Source organism: Triticum aestivum, chromosome 3B, assembly GCF_018294505.1.
Source record: "Triticum aestivum cultivar Chinese Spring chromosome 3B, IWGSC CS RefSeq v2.1, whole genome shotgun sequence".
NCBI lineage: Eukaryota > Viridiplantae > Streptophyta > Magnoliopsida > Poales > Poaceae > Triticum > Triticum aestivum.
Genome location: NC_057801.1, coordinates 430,565,090 through 430,583,274, shown reverse-complemented (window position 1 = coordinate 430,583,274; position 18,185 = coordinate 430,565,090). Strand labels below are relative to the sequence as shown.

Below are 18,185 nucleotides of genomic sequence, written 5' to 3'. Positions count from 1 at the left end.
AAATAAAAATAACTGCGGGTTCTAAAAAACGCATGGTTTTCTAGAGAAAACCGGTGGCGGTGGCTCTGGTGGGCGGCAGGGTCGGCGGCGGCGGTCTCCGGCGGTGGTGGGACGGAGCGGCGGCGAAACGGCGCGGCGGCATGGGCGGCAGCGGCGGCGAGCTCCGACGACGGTGGCGCGAATCGCGGCAGCGGCGGCGGATTCGGGCGGCGGCTAGGGTTCGGGTGGGGGCTGGCGGCGGCTTGGGCCTTCGGCCTTTAAAGGGTCGGCCGGGTCGGAGTCCCGGACGGACACGGCCCGGTTAGGTCGGTAACTTGTTTTTTAAATAATTCCGCGCGCAGAAGAACAAATAAAATAAATACTAAACAGACTCCAAAAATCCCGAAATAAATTTTCCCCATCCTCTAAAAATATAGTGGACAAAGTGAACATTTATTGGGCCTAAAATGCAATTTTGAAAAATGCATATTTTTCCTAATTCAAATAAAATAGTGATAAAACTCCGAATAAAATTCTTATTTGATTTTAATATTAAATCTCCAATATTTCTTTATTTTAGGGAAGTCATTTTATCCCCTCTCTTTTATTTTTATATAAGAAATATTCGAAGAGAAAAATAATTAAAATCAAACGATCCTCTTTTCAAAATTTGAGAAAACTCAAATATGAAAATAACGAAATCCCCAACTCTCTCCGTGGGTCCTTGAGTTGCGTAGAATTTCTAGTATCAACCCAAGATGCAATAAAGTATGATATGCAATGATGATCTAATGTATAACATTCCAAATTGAAAATTTGGGTTGTTACATTTACCATGTTGTTTGCTTTTTTCCGGTTGCGCTTCTCCTTGATAGTTCCGGTAACGTTGCGTTTGTGAGGATTCGTTCGACTATGTTGGTTCGTCTACTTCATGGTTTTGTTCTTCTTCCTTGCGGGATTTCAGGCAAGATGACCATTACCCTCGATATCACTTCTATCTTTGCTTGCTAGTTGCTTCGTTCTATCGCTATGCTACGCTACCTATCACTTGTTTACCATGCCTCCCATATTGCCATGTCAAGCCTCTAACCCACCTTTCCTAGCAAACCGTTGTTTGTCTAAGTTACCGCTTTTGCTCAGCCCCCTCTTATAGCGTTGCTAGTTGTAGGCGAAGTTGAAGATTGCTCCATGTTGGAACATGTTTATGTTGGGATATCACAATATCTCTTATTTAAATTAATGCATCTATATACCTGGTAAAGGGTGGAAGGCTCGGCCTTTTGCCTGGTGTTTTGTTCCACTCTTGTCGTCCTAGTTTCCGTCATACCGGTGTTATGTTCCTTGATTTTGCGTTCCTTACGCAGCTTGTTTTATGGGAACCCCTTGACAGTTTGCTTTGAATGAAACTCCTCCAGTAAGGCCCAACTTTGGTTTTACATTTGCCTAACAACCTATAACCTTCCCTTGGGCAGGCCAACCCAAGTGTCATCTTTTTTAACCCCCCCCCCCCCGGGCCAGTGCTTCTCCAAGTGTTGGTCCGAACCGGGCGATGTCCGGCGCCCCCTGGGCAACCAGGGTCTATGCCAACCCTACGTCTTGCCCATCTGGTGTGCCTTGAGAACGAGATATGTGCAGCTCCTATCGGGATTTGTCGGCACATTCAGGTGGTCTTGCTGGTCTTGTTTTACCATTGCAGAAATGTCTTGTAACCGGGATTCCGAGACTGATCGGGTCTTCCCGAGAGAAGGAATATCCTCGTCGGTCGTGAGAGCTTATAATGGGCTAAGTTGGGACACCCCTGCAGGGTATAAACTTTCAAAAGTCGTGCCCGCGGTTATGGGCAGAAGGAAATTTGTTAATATATGGTTGTAGATAACTTGACACTTGACTTAATTAAAATGCATCAACCGCGTGTGTAGCTGTGATGGTCTCTTCTCGACGGAGTCCGGGAAGTGAACACGGTTTGGGTTATGTTTGAACGTAAGTAGTCTTCAGGATCACTTCTTGATCACTTCTAGATGACGACCGTTGTGTAGTTTCTCTTCCTACTCTTGTACTCGCCTGTTAGCCACCATATTTTGCTTATCAATTGTTGCAACTCCACCTCATTACCTTGTCCTACCCTTAAGCTTAAATAGTCTTGATCTCACGGGTTTTGAGATTGATGAGTCCTCGTGACTCACAAGATACTACCAAACAGTTGCAGGTGCCGATGATACTAGTGCAGGTGATGCAACCGAGCTTAGTTGGGAGTTCGATGAGGATATTGATCGTTAGTATGTTTCTTTTCCGGATGATCAATAGTGGAGCCCAGTTGGGACGATCGGAGATCTAACATTTGGGGTTGCCTTCTTTCTTTTGGATTTGTCCGTAGACGGACCTATGTGTGTACTCTGAATGATGTATGATTTATTTAAGTACTTGTGTGAAGTGGCAATTGTAAGCCAACTCTTTATCTCTTTCTTGTTCATTACATGGGATTGTGTTAAGATGACCCTTCTGGTGAAACAACCACAATGCGGTTATGCCTCTGAGTCGTGCCTCGACACGTGGGAGATATAGCTGCATCGTGGGCGTTACAGCTATGAAGTTGGAGCATGGTTTATTATTGATTATCTTTCTTATGAGTGGCGGTCGGGGACGAGCGATGGTCTTTTCCTACCAATCTATCCCCCTAGGGGCATGCGTAGTAGTACTTTTCTTCGAGGGCTAATACACTTTTGCAATAAGCATATGAGTTCTTTATGACTAATGTGAGTCCATGGATTATAGGCACTCTTACCTTTTCGCAATTTGCTAGCCCCTATGGTACCGTGCATTGCCCTTTCTCACCTCGAGATGTGATGCAAACTTCGCAGGTGTATCGAAACCCCGTGATATGATACGCTCTATCACACATAAGCCTTATTATATCTTCCTCAAAACAGTCACCATACCTACCTATTATGGATGTTCCATAGTCATTCCGAGATATATTGCCATGCAACTTCCACCGCTTCCGTTTGATGACTTGAGCATTCATTGTCACATTGCTTTGCATGATCATATAGCTGACATAGTATTTGTGGCTCAGCCACCGTTCATCATTTTCTATACATGTTACGCTAGATCATTGCACATCCTGGTACACTGCCAGAGGCATTCGTATAGAGTCATACTTTTTTATAGGTATCAAGTTGTAATTTTTATTTCTTTTGAGTTATAAGTAAATAGAAGTGTGATGATCATCATTATTCATTATTAGAGCATGTACCAGTGAGGAAAAGATGATGTAGACTATGATTCCCCCACAAGTCGGGATGAGACTCCGGACAATGAGAAAAAAAAGAAAAAAAGAAAAAAAGAAAAAAAGAAAAAAAGAAAAAAAGAAAAAAAGAAAAGGAAAAAAAGAAAAAGAAAAAGAAAAAGGAAATAAAAGAAAAAGAGAGAAGGGGCATGCTAGTTCCACACTTGTGCTTCAAAGTAGCACCATGTTTTTCATATAGAGAGTCTCCTATTTAGTCACTTTCATATACTAGTGCGAAATTTTCATTATAGAACTAGGCTTGTATATTCCAATGATTGGCTGCCTCAAATGCCCGAGGTTTTCATGAGCAAGCAAGTTGGATGCACACCCACTTAGTTTTCATATTGAGCTTTAATACACTTATAGCTCTTAGTGCATCCGTTGCATGGCAATCCCTACTCCTCACATTGATATCAATTGATGGGCATCTCCATATCCCGTTGGTTAGCCGCGTCGATGTGAGACTTTCTTACTTTTTTGTCTTCTCTATATTTACCCCTATCATCATACTCTATTCCACCTATAGTGCTATATCCATGACTTGCGCTCATCTATTGCGTGAGGGTTGAAAAAGTTGAAGCGCGTTAAAAAGTATGAACCAATTGCTCAGCTTGTCATCGGGGTTGTGCATGATAAATACTTTGTGTTAAGAAGATAGAGCATGACAAGACTATATGATTTTGTAGGAATAACTTTTTTTAGTGTTGATACTTCGAAAGACATGATTATTTATTGGGATGCCTGAGTATTGATGTCTTTATGTCAAATTATAGACTATTGCTTTGAATCACTTATGTCTTAATATTCATGCCATGACTAGACATAGGATCAAGTTTATGTTAGGTAGCATTCCACATCAAAAATTATCTTTTTTATCATTGACCTACTCGAGGACGAGCAGGAATTAAGCTTGGGGATGCTGGTATGTCTCCATCGTATCTATAATTATTGATTGTTTCATGCCAATATTATACAACTTTCATATATTTTTGGCAACTTTTTATATGATTTATTGGACTAACCTATTGATCCAGTGCACAGTGCCAGTTCATGTTTGTTGCATGTTTTTGTTTTGCAGAAAATTCATATCAAATGAAGTCCAAACACGATAAAAATTTACGGAGAATTATTTTGGAATTTATGTGATTTTTGGGAGGTGGAATCAACGCAAACGGGGGCCTACAGTGCCCACAACCCACCACGGCGTGTCTGGGGGCCCAGGCGCGCCCAAGTGTCTTATGCCCACCTCAAAGGTCGGTTGGGGCCCTTCTTCTGGCGCAAGAAAGATAATTTATGGGAAAAAACGTGTAAAAATTTCAGCGCAACCAGAGTTATGGATCTCCGGGAATTTAAGAAACCGTGAAGGGCCAGATCCGAGGAACGCGAAACAAAAGAGAACAGAGAGGGAGATCCAATCTTGAAGGGGCTCCCGCCCCTCCGCCGCCATGGAGGCCATGGACCAGAGGGGGAACCCTCCTCCCATCTAAGGGGGGGGGCAAGGAAGATGGAGGAGGGGGGCTCTCTCCCCCTCTGTCCCGGTGGCACCGGAACACCGCCGGGGCAAGGATCGTGACGACGATCTACATCAACAATCTTGCTACCGTCAACACCAACTTTCTACCCCTCTATGCAGCGGTGTAACACCCCTTCTCCCCGCTATAATCTCTACTTAAACATGGTGCTCAACTCCATATATTATTTCCCAATTATATTTGGCTATCCTATGATGTTTGAGTAGATTCGTTTTGTCCTGTGGGTTAATCGTGATCTTGGTTGGTACGATTGTATATTTTATTTATGGTGCTGTCCTACGGTGCTCTCCGTCTCGCGCAAACGTGAGGGCCCCCCGCTGTAGGCTGTTGCAATACGTTCATGATTCGCTTATGGTGGATTGCGAGAGTGACAAAAGTTTAAACCCGGCTAGGTGGGTTGTTGTGTATGGGATAAATATGACTTGATACTTAATGCTATGGTTGGGTTTCACGACCTTAATGATCTTTAGTAGTCACGGATGCTTGCTAGGGGTTCAATCATAAGTGCATATGATCCAAGTAGAGAAATTATGTTAGCTCATGCCTCTCCCTCATATAAAATTATAAGAATGATTACCGGTACTTGTTATCGATTGCCTAGGGACAAATGACTTTTTCGTTGACAAAAGCTATCCACTTTTATTACCTTGCAATTTATTCGTAGTTTTATTCTCGCAAAGTACTCGTAGTTTTATTCTTGCAAAATAGTTTCATACTTGTTTTAGGTAAAGCAAACGTTAAGTGTGCGTAGAGTTGTATCGGTGGTCGATAGAACTTGAGGGAATATTTGTTCTACCTTTAGCTCCTCGTTGGGTTCGACACTCTTATTTATCGAAGAAGGCTACAAACGATCCTCTATACTTATGGGTTATCACCTCCCACCAAGAGACGGGTCGTTGATGCACAATCAGCAAGCCCCGCTGCCACACCGGCGCTCCACCACAACCTGCAGCCCAACCCCCCACCGGCGACCAACCAAATCAAATCACACCGAGCACTGCACAACCCAGATCTGCGCTCACCATCGATGGTCCGTGCACGAGGTTGTCCGATGGCGGTGAGGCCTTGTTAGATCGGGTCATGTACTGAAATCTTGTTAGATCCATTGGAACAATGACGCCCTTTGGAACCAGTGGTTGAGTCGACACCCACGCCCGTGATGCCCGGCTCCCACCATGACGGGAGGAGCGGCGCCACTGACCTGACCAGACCGACAAATAGCCATGAAGGAGCTCCGAGATGCATCTGCTGATGACGAGATCGTGATTGGGGAGGAAACACCGGGAGGGGCGAGGGCGACAACAGGGATGGGATAGAAGGAGGCGGGGTGAGGCCTTGCCCCCGTCGCGGGCTAGCCGATGGCCGGCGGCGGTGACAGGGGGGGGGGGGCTCGAAGGAGGTGGCGGTGGCGGGGGAAACCCAATCGCCCCTCGAGTACCCACACGAGAACAACCGGGAGGGGGGGGGGGGGGTCACTGGCCCTGCTCTGAACTCTGATTCCCCTTCTCAAATATTGCCAAACACGCTGCAGTTGTTGGCATAGAGTATAAACTATTAAACCACTGTTACTCGCAAAAAAAAGTTAAATATCACCTGAGGCTAATCAGATATACTGAATCAAACGAAATTTCTGGAGAAAGAGGGGGAACCGGTGCCGCAAAACAGCAAAAGGCAACGAACAGGTCGGAAAAAGAGAACAGAAACCAAAAGGAAAGAAATGGGCAGGAGGAGGGAAGGAAGCAAAGGAAATATACTAAACCGATCGAGAGGGCAACACGTAACCTCCGATCCGATACTTAACACGGGAGCCCATCCTTCCATCGACCCGCCTCCTTTTGCCACGGCCCGCGCGCACCGGTCACACATGGCTGAGACCCCCCGCGCCCCGCCGCCACTGAGGCCTCCGCCGCCCGTTCCGCTGCCCGACACGCCGCCTCGGCCGGATTCGTCGCCTTCGACGCCCGGCGAGGACTACCACACGCCCACGCCCTCGCTGGACGAGGCGCGCGAAGAAACGCCACCGTGGCCGCAAGAAACCAACGGCAACGGGAGTGCGGCTAGCAAGAGCCCGGCCCTCTCGCCCGTGCGCCTCCCCTCGCCGCACCGCTTGCTGCCGCCCAACTCCCCCACCGGCAACGTCGACGACGGTGCCGCCGCCGGGCATGCGCCGGTGCCGGGCCGCCGCCCGCAGCTCCGGCTTGCGCCCGGCCTCGTCCGGACGCCGTCGCAAGGGTCCGTCGCCAAGTCTCCCTCGCCATCGCCCTCTTCGTCGCTGACGCCGCCATCGCCTCTAACCCCGGGTCCCACAATCACAACCAACAACAAGAGCGCCCAGAGCACGCCAAAGCGCACGGAGGCATGGAAGCCGCCGGCCACGGGGATCGCGGTGCAGTTCGACCCTGTCGAGGAAGCCGTCACGTCGCCGCTGCAACTCGGCAAGCCCCGAATCGACCGCCATCGCGCCACTACGATGACGGCAGCAGAGAACGGAGGCGCGCCCAACACGGTGCCTCGCGACGTGGCGGCGGTGGCCGCGGTCGGGGAGAGGAGGCCACTGTCGGTGGCGCTGCGGCTGGCCACGGCGGTGCTCAGCCTGGCGTCCTTCGCGGTGATGGCCAGCGCCCGGACGTCCGGCTGGGATGGCGATCACTTCGATCGCTACGATCAGTACAGGTTAGTGATCACCTGCTTGCAGTACATGATTCTTTTCCCCCTGCATTTACTTCGGATATGTCCGGCCGGGTTTTGACGCTTAGAATGAGTTCTTTGATCTTTCTTTTAACGAAGCAGTTACCATGGAGTAAGTATCTGACTCCTTTAATTTCTGGTTAATTAGTTCGATACATCACCACGATAAAACAGTACTGCGTAGCATCCTACATTCCTCTATTCGAATTCAGAATTCACCTTGGATTTTATTTGTTGATGAAAAAAAAAACACACCGTGCCAATTACTCTTGGCATCCCTGGTATAGGTTCAGAACAACACCCAAATAAGCGAAGCCGGGCAATTGCTCAGCAACCGCTCCAGCACCACCGCAGTCCCTGAACCTGAATCCGTTATACTGGCTTTTGGAAGCAGAGTTCTTGGCTTCTTTCATCTTCTTGGGAGGAAAAATAACCTCTGTTCTTCCCAATTGCATGACATGTCAGGTACGCCCTGGCGGTGAACGTGATCGTCTGTGCCTACTCAATCGTGCAATCGCTGGGTGAGATCCGCCGTCTGGTCGCGGCGAGGTTTATTTACAGGAGCATGTCAAGCTACTACTTCAGCCTGTTCCTTGATCAGGCAAGCGAAACGTTCACGCCCAACAATCGAGTTGCTCTGCCATTTCTTGCCTCATCATCGTCTTCCTGGCTCTGCTGCAGGTCCTGGCGTATCTCCTCATGTCCGCGTCGTCGGCTGCTGCGTCGCGCAACGATCTGTGGGTGTCGAGGTTCAGCCAGGATGCCTTCAACAGGAAGATCACCAGCTCGGTGTGGCTGTCCTTCCTTGCCTTCATAGCGCTCGCCGCAAGCTCGCTCATCTCCACGGCTAATCTCTTCAGCATGGTCTAATTAGTAGATACGGTTCATCCCTTTCCCTCTGGGGATGAGTAACTGCCGGCGTTCTTCATGTAAATTTTGCATTTTATGTTGCCAGAAATCATACGATCGACTGATACCGTACATTGTTCTCGGGCCTGACCTCTGACTCGTCAGAAATCCCTTGTAAAGAGGTTCATATAGTGCTCTAATTAAGCTTTTCCATGTCAAGTAGAATAGTCATTGTGCTACTCCACTTGTACTACTCGAGTACTCCCTCTGTAGACTAAGACTAATATAAGAGCGTAGTGATCTAAACGCTCTTATATTAGTTTACAGAGGGAGTACTTGTCAGTAGTCACCGTGCACTCAATGGTGACAGAGGCTTACAACTTGAATGTACACATTTTTCTTTTTCATTCAAAACCGCCATCTTACATGTAAAATCTCAGTGCCATAAAAATACATGGACATGATCTTTTTTCAGTTGTCAAGTTGAACATGGTTCACCCTGCTGAGCCAAATGGAGTGCAGGATCATGTGGAAGAGATCATACCTGAGGGGCCTTGCGTGCCACAAGAAGTGCCTTTGCAGCCGCTTGACACAGTCGTGCATGGCCACGTACCTCCGGAGCGAGATCCCCTGGAGTATCCTCTTGAGGTCCGGTATGTCCTTCTCCGCCACCACCACCGAGAAGGCGCTCCAGTCGAGCACGTCGCTGAAGGGGAGCACGAAGTTGTCGGCGATGATCACTGGCACGCACTCGTAGTACAGGGCCTCCACGATCCTTGGGCTGTTCACCTCGTACCCCATGGGGCACAGGCAGAACCTGCTGTTCTTCATGTGGTCGATGTAGGTCATCGTCCTGGACACCCTACCGGGGAGGAGAGCGTACACCCTCATGTCCTCGTCCTGCCCCTTGCCCCAATGCTGGAGGAGGACCGGCCTGACCCTGCCGTGCACGTTGCCCGCAAAGAAGGCGAGGATGCGCCGCCGGGAGATGGGGAGCCCGCCGAGGTACCGGAGGGGCCGCTTGGGCGTCCTGATGGTCGTCTCCGGGAGAGACACGTCTTTCCCGGGCGTGAAGATCCCCTCCGAGCTGTCGGCGTTGCACAGCGCCTTGATGCTGTTCCTGGAGAGGTCGCGGTGCGCCGTGGTCGTGTATGGTCCCTGCAACCAAATTCAGAATTACTCCAGTAAAATCGTACTGCGACTGCGATACAAAAATGTTGAGTCATCCAGATGATTTGATTACCCAATCGTGGCAGGCGACGAGGAAATGGTCGGCGCCTCTGGTGCGGTTCCAGAAGGGGTACTTGGCGGCGAGGCCCTTGACGAAATCTCTGAGGTAGACGGAGAGGGGGCGCAGGTTATGCGAGTCCGGCACGTAGAGCGAGAGCCTGAGATTCTGCGAGCTGTAGGGCAGGTAGAAGAGGTGTGCCTTGGCGGCGTCGGCGACGACGAACCGCCTGCTCTCCTTGAGGAGCTTCATGAACCAGCCCTCGGACGCGTAGATGCCGCTGAGTGGAGGGGTGTGGAAGATGGGCCGCCGACCGTCCTGGTAAATGTAAACTTTGAGTGTCCGTTCCATCAGTTGGTAGCTCCTGGATGATGATCACATTTTCGCTACAATTAAATTGATGATGCGTTTAGTCACTCACTGAATATATACTAGGAAAATGCAGAGATTATAATGTTGAGCATGTCTCTGCTAGCTAGTACCTCTTGAACTGGGAGACGTTCTTGAAGAGAGGCGCGTACAGGTCGTCGGGGTCGGCGGCGACGACCGGCTCAGCGGCAATTATCTCCTTCTTGGCGTACCTCAGCGCCTCCTCCGGCGCCATCCTCCAATACGACGGCTGATCACCACGACACAGAACGAAAATAGACAACGCCGTTACTTTCAATCCCCAACCTGCATGCGGACACGTACGTACCTCTCGTTTTCGAGGCCTCGCCGCGGACTTAGCTGGTTCTGCGGGCGGTGGAGGTGACACCGTAGCCAATGTTGGATGTGGCGGCGGCGTCGAGCTCGCGGCGGACAATTCTCCCGTGTGCTTGGTGGTGGACACGCCGGGGGACAATGGCAGCGAGAAGGTGAGGAACGATGTGGCCGCGGCGGCCGCGAGGAGGGAGGCGAGGGCCGCGGTGCGACAGCAGGAGGCGGATATCATCGCGCCGCCATGGCGGGGACGCCGACCTCGCGATGAGGCCGGAGATTGTGCCGCGGTGGCGGCGAGGTGCGATGGCGGCATTAGGGGAATGTAACGGAGGGCATGGAGGGAAGTCAGGGATGGGCCCCGCAGCAGGAAATGGGAGGCAGGGAAACAAATCTTATAGGGGCGAGACACCTCTAATTTAGCCGCAAAATCTGGATGCCAATTACAAACACGCGCATGGGAGTTAATTAGCGTAAACCTTTTATTTTTAAAGACCCTATCCTTGAAGGGAGTAGCAAAATTTACATGTGCTCCCCGAGAGGGGAGAGAGGGGCGGCAAAAGAACCAAATCCAGCTGGATCTGTCCTTCTGATCGCATGGAAGTTCATAACCAAACAATGGCCTGCTTGGCACTGACCAGGACAGCCATAGCCAGCGTAACCTTAGTGCCTTTTTTTCTTCATGATAATACGTGTCTCATTAATAAAATAAAGATTCAGTTACAAGCCACATAAATATCGATATTACAAGACTGAAAAGATAGGATAATCCTATGCAAAAACCAGCACATGTCCCTCTCCACCAAGGAAAAGGAGACATATCACCTCTTCACACGAGCTCGACGCAGCTCCATCGCTGATCAGCAGCTTTACGCACCTCAAAAATAGTTTGCGTGAAGCAAAACCATTGCCGTTGAAAGAATCAGATCGGACCAACATGTTCCCAGACATGCCATCGAACTCTAGAACTGACACCCTCGCACGACTATGACGTCGGAGGAGGAAACCAGGACTATCAGACTTCAACAACAAACCCAACACAAGATGCGCCATCTTCCAGCTGTCACTTGCGTAGACAACCGTTTGCGCGTACTCCTAGACGATAAAACCTCCCTGCTTCACCATGACGTCGAAGATAACGCCGTAGCAACATGGACAGAGCAGAAGGAGAGACACACCTGATGGAGTCATCGCCGCCGCCTCGCCGACACCATCCATAAACCCTAACGCCGCCGATCTGAAGGATCGGCAAACACACGATGTCATCAACTCCGAGACGCCCCCATGATGAGCACCCCCATGGATGGGCGAATGCACGGCCCATCAACTCCTTAAGACCTTGGTGCCCTTGCAAACTTTTCCATATCATGGATGGATGCCTAGCCCACCGTATTCCACCGGAGTGCATACAGATGGCCAGTTTACTTTGCACTTCCCACCTCTCAGCTGTGGCCCTCCTGTGCCCAAAGGAATCGCCTGCAAACTTTGTCCACGTCCCTGTAGAACCCCGCCGGCGCCTGAACTGCTGCGAGAGCAAAATTGGGGATCGTGCAGAGGACAGAACGCACCAGTGCTCTACGCCCTGCGTGGTTCATTAGTCTGCCCTTCCAGCCAGCAAGTTCCGCTCTGATGCGATCAAACACGAACTTCTTTCTTCAGGCGGCCCAAGGTGATCGGGAAGCCCAAGTAGGTAAGGGGGAAGCCTACTAATTTGCCAAAGGCGAGTGATAGGCGCCGGTGCACCGGCCCAAATTTGAGCCGGTCGTACCAGCATCGTACGATTAAACAATCAGCAGCCGCACGATTCACTTCTTCCTTTCCCTCGAATGTCTTCTTTTTTTATAAAAAGTTTTCATGGACGCCGACGCGCCAGCCTCGAAGCACCTCCCCCTTGGCTTCCCTGTCGCTGCCCTCGCCGCCCGTCGCCGTCGTCGTCACCGGTCGCCGACGTCGCCTCCTGCGTTTCGCGCCAGCAACGTGACCCTGCGGTTCTAGCTCCATGTAGCGACGATTGCAGCTCGGTGGCCGCTGCTCGCCGGCTCGCCGGACCCGCTCACCGGCTCGCCGTCGCCGCTCGCCGGAGCAGCTCACCGGCCGGGCCCGCTCGCCGGTTGGATGGTTGCAGCAAAAATCAGTTACTAAAAAAACTGGTCCCAAATCTGCTTCAGGCGGTTCCAGCAAAATCAAATGCTCGTTGTAGCAAAATCAAAACATGGTTCCAGCAAAAAGCACAAATTACAGCACAAAAAAAATGCCTCGCCACCGCACCTCATGAAGAAATTTCATTCCAGCAAAAAAACTCTCTGGGTCTCATCTCCGTTGAAGCAAAAAAATCGCTGGTAGCAGCTATCCGTGTCCCGGTTCCAGCAAAAAACTAAGATGCAGCTCCCTATCATGCAGCTCCATCCATCCCGAATGTAGCAAAAAATTGCATCGGATCCAGCAAAAAGGAAACGGTGGTAGCAAAAATTGCAAAACAAAAAGAATGAAAGTTGTCCCCCAGCAAAAGTCAAAAACGCCGATGCAGCAAAAATTCAAGCTTGTTCCAGCAAACCAGAAAGTTAGTAGTAGCAAACTTGCAAATTTGGCGGTGGTTCCAGCAAAACCAAACGCCCGTGGTAGCAAAAATGATTACTGGTTCCAGCATCATCGGATGCCGGTTGCAGCTTTCCAGTCGGCCGGTTCCAGCAACGAGGTGTGCCATTTCCTGCATCGCTGCCCCAGCCGGCACCGGTCTCCGCCGTCGCACACCATGGTAACGCAGCGGGTGCACGAGCTTGCAGCACGGTCGTCCTGCCCTTTGGACGCTGCTCCAATATGAACAGCAAGAAAAGAAACATCAATCTTGTGCTTGAGCCCAACCTCATGGGATCCATGGCGGACTGCACATGGCATGAGAGAAAAAAAAAGGAAAAAAGCACGGACGAGCTCACCCCTCTCATGGATCTATGGAGGAAAAATGTTGCGCGGAGCAGAGAAGGCAACAAAAACGAGCTCAGTTTCATGGGGATTAGGTGTGTATTTTGGTGAGAACACAGGAAGGAGGAGAGATTGAGAACTCGAGGACTGAAGGGCGAGCAGGACGAGGATGCCTCGTGTGGTCTCCAGAAAGAGCGAGGGGATAAGATGGAAGTGGTGGGGTTAGAGATAAGTTCTGTGGTTGGTGGGCCTGGGCTGCCTAGCGACGCGAGCGAGGGGACCGGCCGAACGCTCGGCCGGTCGACCGGCTATAGACGTTTCCCTTTGCCAAAACATCCTTGAGAACCGCTTGTAAATTGCTGTTCTGACAGCGGATGGGTGCAACAGATGATTTGGCTGAGCTCATTTGCAGACCAGACGCCCCACCAAACAATTATAGCGTCATCAGCGTATAAACTGACACAGAATGTTAAAGCAATTTATCGAGAGGGGAAAAAGAGAATGGTAGCCTCCTTATATACAAACCAAACAGGCCATATCTCACCCCATCAAAACACACACACACGCCATATCTCACATTAAGATTGTATATGTAGGGACAGGTACTAGAAAAAACATGGGTCATTATCTCCTTGGCGCCATCCTCCAAATCCAATACCTTCCGTCCGTACTGCATACTACATCTTCTAGCTTTTGGGGGATTCTATCCCTGGTTTTATACTTTTATTTCTCAATTACTTGTACATGACATGGCTATTGTTTGAGGAATAAAACATATTGCTGTAAAAAAAAAACTATCTTGGCGGTACCCAAAGGACTTGCACGGAATGCAAACCCAGCACGATGCATGCAACTAGCCTTTTTCGACGAAATATTTGCGACTGGCTAGCTAGTAACCATTTCTGCACTACTTGACTTCAGGCATTCCACGTTTCGAAGCTTCCGCGGACAAAGTCATAGCGGGCACCAATCAAATTCAGTGTGCCCTTGTTCAGTCTGTCCTTGACGAACGGGTACGACTTCAAATTTCTAAGGGAAATGTTGACGGCCTCCTGCGCACACACCATGCAGAAATGCAAGATGAGCGTTTATCTGACTACTATGGGACGTTAGTTAACTACTAGTACTAATAAAGATGAAAGGTGCCCAAAGGATAGTAAGTAGAGGGAAGCCGGTGGTGCACAATTGGCCCACTATTCTGCTCAAGAGGAAATGAAAATGTTTTAAGCAATCTTACCTTTTCCAGCACGGTGCATTGGTCGTCAAAAGGCAACAACCTGTTTTCTCTCTGGACCTTCTTCTTGGCCTCCATACCGATCTTCACCCAGTCCTCAATGAAGTGGCTAAGTAACGAAACAAACAGTGAGCTCAAATAAAAATTACTGAGAGGACAAACTAATACTGAAGCCATGTTTTAGTTCACTCCTCTTAAGACTCGTTTGAGTAGGATAAAATCGGGTCCATCCTTCATCCTTGCCCATACAGTAATTACTTATTTGGACCCCTTGTGTATATATGTTTTTTTTTTCTGTGCATAATAAGTATGGAGACATTTACTTACTAGGCGTTAGGCCCTTCGTCGTTCAGCGAGAGTAGTTCCCTAATGCCACCACAGCGGCTGTGACCAATCACAACAATGCACTCAACCTGCCAAATGGATGTCCATCAAGTCCTTTTGATGGAGAATATACCAATTGCCATAATTGGTACTCCCTCCGTCCCATAATATAAGAGCGTTTTCTACACTAGTGCAGTGTCAAAAAAGCTCTTATATTGTGGGACGGAGGGAGTAGTAAGCACAAGTTTATGTCAGTTTATTGATTGCCGAAACTATCCAGGGTATCCCTTTCGACACTTTAAGTGAGTGCAATAACTAACGGAGTTCTACAGGCCATACCAACTCCAAACGATATACTGTGATCTGAAACAATACTTTTCCATATTAGAATCATTTGACACATGATTAAATTTATAAACTGTTCTGATGATACTTATGGTTGGGTAGAATGGCTATAGCCACACATTGACTCGAGAGTTGCTATGAGAGAACGTACATTTTTTATACCTTAACAAGATAATATTTTTTTCCCTAAGGACAGTTCTCTTCTCTGAGCACATCACTTTCACGGTTTCACCTTCCTAGACTGGACCCAACAGAACACAAATGTTAAACAACATTTGCAATTGACAAGATATACGCCCGTGAAAAGAGAGCCTATTTTGCTTAAAGAGAAGAGCATACATATACCCATGGAGAGAGGTAAAATTCTTCTTTATTTTATTGGATCACATCTAGGGCAGATTAGAGATGCTACATGAAACAGAAACTATCTCCTTCTTAAAATGGAAGGCACAAGGCATGGTGAAGTCATTACCAGATTGACTAATTATCTAATTATCAATTTACCAACCAACCTTGCCACACTGGCATAAATAAATTAACTGCAAAGTTGTATGAGACAGTTGTATTCCTGAATAAAAGCACACTTTCGTGTGTCAAGGGTATTGAAAACGAGAAGGAAGAAGCAACCTTGAGGACAACTAAGGCAAACTCGATGGCTGACCCGACGCTGCAGTGCCTTGTCTGCAACCAATATGCAAGTGCAGCTCAGTATACATCTCAAATACACAAGCGAGAGTTACTAAATAGTCCACAATAATATAGAATGAAACAATGTACACAATAAAGAACCTTTTGATAGGCAGGAACCATTCCGGCAATATTTCGAACAGTAAAGGCCTCTCCTGGATTCAGTCCGAGGGTTATTGTTGGAGACACACGCGAGTCAGCACATGCAAACACCATGTACTGCAAGTAAGAATGAGTTAAGAGTGTTGTCAGCAACAAGCACAAATGTATATCAGAAGCACATCAGCTGCAGCAAGTGTAATAATTGCTCAATTGCCCAGAGGCGGTAAGTTGTTGCCATCAGGCACCCCTTCATGTAGTTTAACCTTCAACCAAAACATAGGTACCAGCAAGTGAATCATGAAGGGCAGCCATACCCTGGGCCCAAACAGCAATCTTGCAAATGAGAGACTGCTACAGTATTTTCTAGCAACCAAATAATTGTCCTTCGTAGCCCATGTTTTCTTATCATCCTGGTTTATGTAATATGTTTAGCTCCATGTACACTGCTAGCCTAGGCAGGTAATTACTGAGATATTAACATATCTCACGAATACATCCTTGGTTAAGGTTCCGAATTTACTGACAAACTTCTAAAGTTGGAGAGCTAAAGGAATGCTCGGTGGAGACAACATGTAGAGTACACTCAGTGGCCACGTTGAACAACGAAGTTATTATTTTTATCATTCATGTATGTATCAAGATGGCACATACCTTGGGGGACTGGTCCTTCCTAAGCGATTCAAAAAGCTTCGGATTCTTGCTGCCAAGGACCAATTGCCACCACAGAAAAACAAATTCAATTCAGCACAAATCCATATTGAACAAAGACACATAATTCTTTGGGCTTCTGAACATACTTGTACACATTCGTTCTGAAACGCTCGAAGCCGGTCTTCAGGCGCACGACAGCGTTCATACCCTGCAAGAATATGACCAGCCAACGCACGACGATCAGAAGTCACCGGCAACCACGGTCGTACGCTTGATGCATCAAGCAGATCCAAGGAGCAAAAGAAGAGAGAGAGTTCGACCTTGTGAGCATGGGTGATCACCGGGGGCCTTTGATGGTAGGGAGGGGTGTGATTGGGCTTCCGCTGGATGAGCGGCTCTGCGGTTGGGTGCATTGGGTTCTCCCTTGGGGGTTTGGAGGGGAAACAGCAGCAGCAGGCACCCATCTTGGATCGTCTCCGCGTGGTTTACTAGAGGAGAAAGAGAGGAGGGGACCGAAGAACACAAGGAATCGATGGAGATCCGCCGTCAGCTCGCCGACTAAACCAGCCGCCGCCCGCCGGGAACGGAAGAGTTCGACAGATTTGGGAACGATGGAATTAAAAACCCTTGCTCGTGGGATGACATGGATTCTATCTCTTCGTTTTTAGTACCGTCCGATTCTTGCTTTAATCTGATGGAGATTAACATCCATCAGATTTGAACGGGTTAGGATAAGTTTCAAGACCAAACTTTTTTTTGAAAGATCCAGCATTGCTGGCTTTTCATATTGATCATAGCACGAAGCAATGGATAACAAAGCACATGGTGGTGATCCTAGGATCAAGAGAGACAAAATAAAAATAAAAATAAAAAGGAGACAGGACTACGACAAAAAGGTGCAGAAACTGGTCGTCACCCGATCTCCTCTGGTGGCATAGTGAACGGGTGCAGCAAACATGTTGCTCCGGCCTGCCTCCATAGGTCGATGCCCCGTTTGATGGCCTGCAGAACGTCTCGCCTAGATGCCTCCTTGTTTTTGAACGTGCAGTCGTCCGGTGCCTCCAGATTTCCCAAACTGCGAGCATCGTCATTGATCTGATGCCCTTTCCGAACTCAGGTTTTGTGCCCTCCACGATGTTCATGACCCGACGGCACTGCTCGTGAACTCGCGGCCGGACTGCAAACACAGGGCCTCACAACCTGTCCATAAAGACAGACTGCTCCAGATCGTCGTGGTGAAAGGGCACGACCAGAAGATGTGGTCGGCCGTCTCGAGGTTTCTGAAGCAGAATTGACAGAAATATGAGTTCGACCACCCTCGTCGCTGAAGCCGGTCATTGCACCAGAGTCTATTTAGCAGCATTAACCAATGGAAGACCTTTAGCTTCCCTGGCGCCCAAGCCTTCCAGATGATCTGTGTGAAAACGGAGGTGTGGTTCGCCTGAACCTGCGCCCGGTAAGCTGATGAAGCGGTGTAGCAGCCGCTGGCCTCCAGGTTCCACCTTATCTCATCGCGCGCATTTGTATTGAGGTTGAGTGGTGCCGAGCGCAGGAGCCTCGCTAGGGCCATGCAGTCGCATATGATCTGGTCTGTCTGTCCGTCGCCAAGTCAATAATCTAGCGATCATCTCGTAGAGCATCGACGATCGTCATGTTCTTCCT

At 48.8% G+C, this 18,185-nt stretch overlaps 3 protein-coding genes across 4 annotated transcripts; 1 reads left to right on the top strand and 2 right to left on the bottom strand.

Moving 5' to 3' along the window:
- Positions 1 to 6,577: 6,577 nt before the first annotated feature.
- Positions 6,578 to 8,553, top strand: LOC123070204 (CASP-like protein 4U1). Its single transcript, XM_044493278.1, has 3 exons — positions 6,578 to 7,470; positions 7,951 to 8,086; positions 8,167 to 8,553. The coding sequence occupies exons 1-3, from the start codon at positions 6,662 to 6,664 to the stop codon at positions 8,353 to 8,355; spliced, it is 1,134 nt and encodes a 377-aa protein (XP_044349213.1). The 5' UTR covers positions 6,578 to 6,661; the 3' UTR covers positions 8,356 to 8,553.
- Positions 8,554 to 8,631: 78 nt separating this feature from the next.
- Positions 8,632 to 13,400, bottom strand: LOC123070203 (probable glycosyltransferase At5g03795). 2 transcript variants are annotated; one of them, XM_044493277.1, is made up of 5 exons: positions 13,195 to 13,400; positions 10,260 to 13,068; positions 10,045 to 10,181; positions 9,578 to 9,926; positions 8,633 to 9,492 (listed from the first exon to the last, which is right to left on the bottom strand). In XM_044493277.1, exons 2-5 carry the CDS (start codon positions 10,575 to 10,577, stop codon positions 8,806 to 8,808), a joined length of 1,491 nt encoding a protein of 496 aa, XP_044349212.1. In that variant the 5' UTR covers positions 10,578 to 13,068; positions 13,195 to 13,400; the 3' UTR covers positions 8,633 to 8,805. The 2 variants fall into 2 exon arrangements, with proteins under 2 accessions (XP_044349210.1, XP_044349212.1); XM_044493275.1 differs by having other exon boundaries at positions 8,632 to 9,492; positions 10,045 to 13,068.
- Positions 13,401 to 13,587: 187 nt separating this feature from the next.
- LOC123070202 (carbonic anhydrase, chloroplastic) lies at positions 13,588 to 17,181 on the bottom strand. The gene is made up of 8 exons (XM_044493274.1): positions 16,844 to 17,181; positions 16,670 to 16,731; positions 16,524 to 16,572; positions 15,873 to 15,989; positions 15,711 to 15,764; positions 14,742 to 14,827; positions 14,418 to 14,523; positions 13,588 to 14,232 (listed from the first exon to the last, which is right to left on the bottom strand). The coding sequence occupies exons 1-8, from the start codon at positions 16,985 to 16,987 to the stop codon at positions 14,098 to 14,100; spliced, it is 753 nt and encodes a 250-aa protein (XP_044349209.1). The 5' UTR covers positions 16,988 to 17,181; the 3' UTR covers positions 13,588 to 14,097.
- Between the last annotated feature and the right edge of the window lie 1,004 nt (positions 17,182 to 18,185).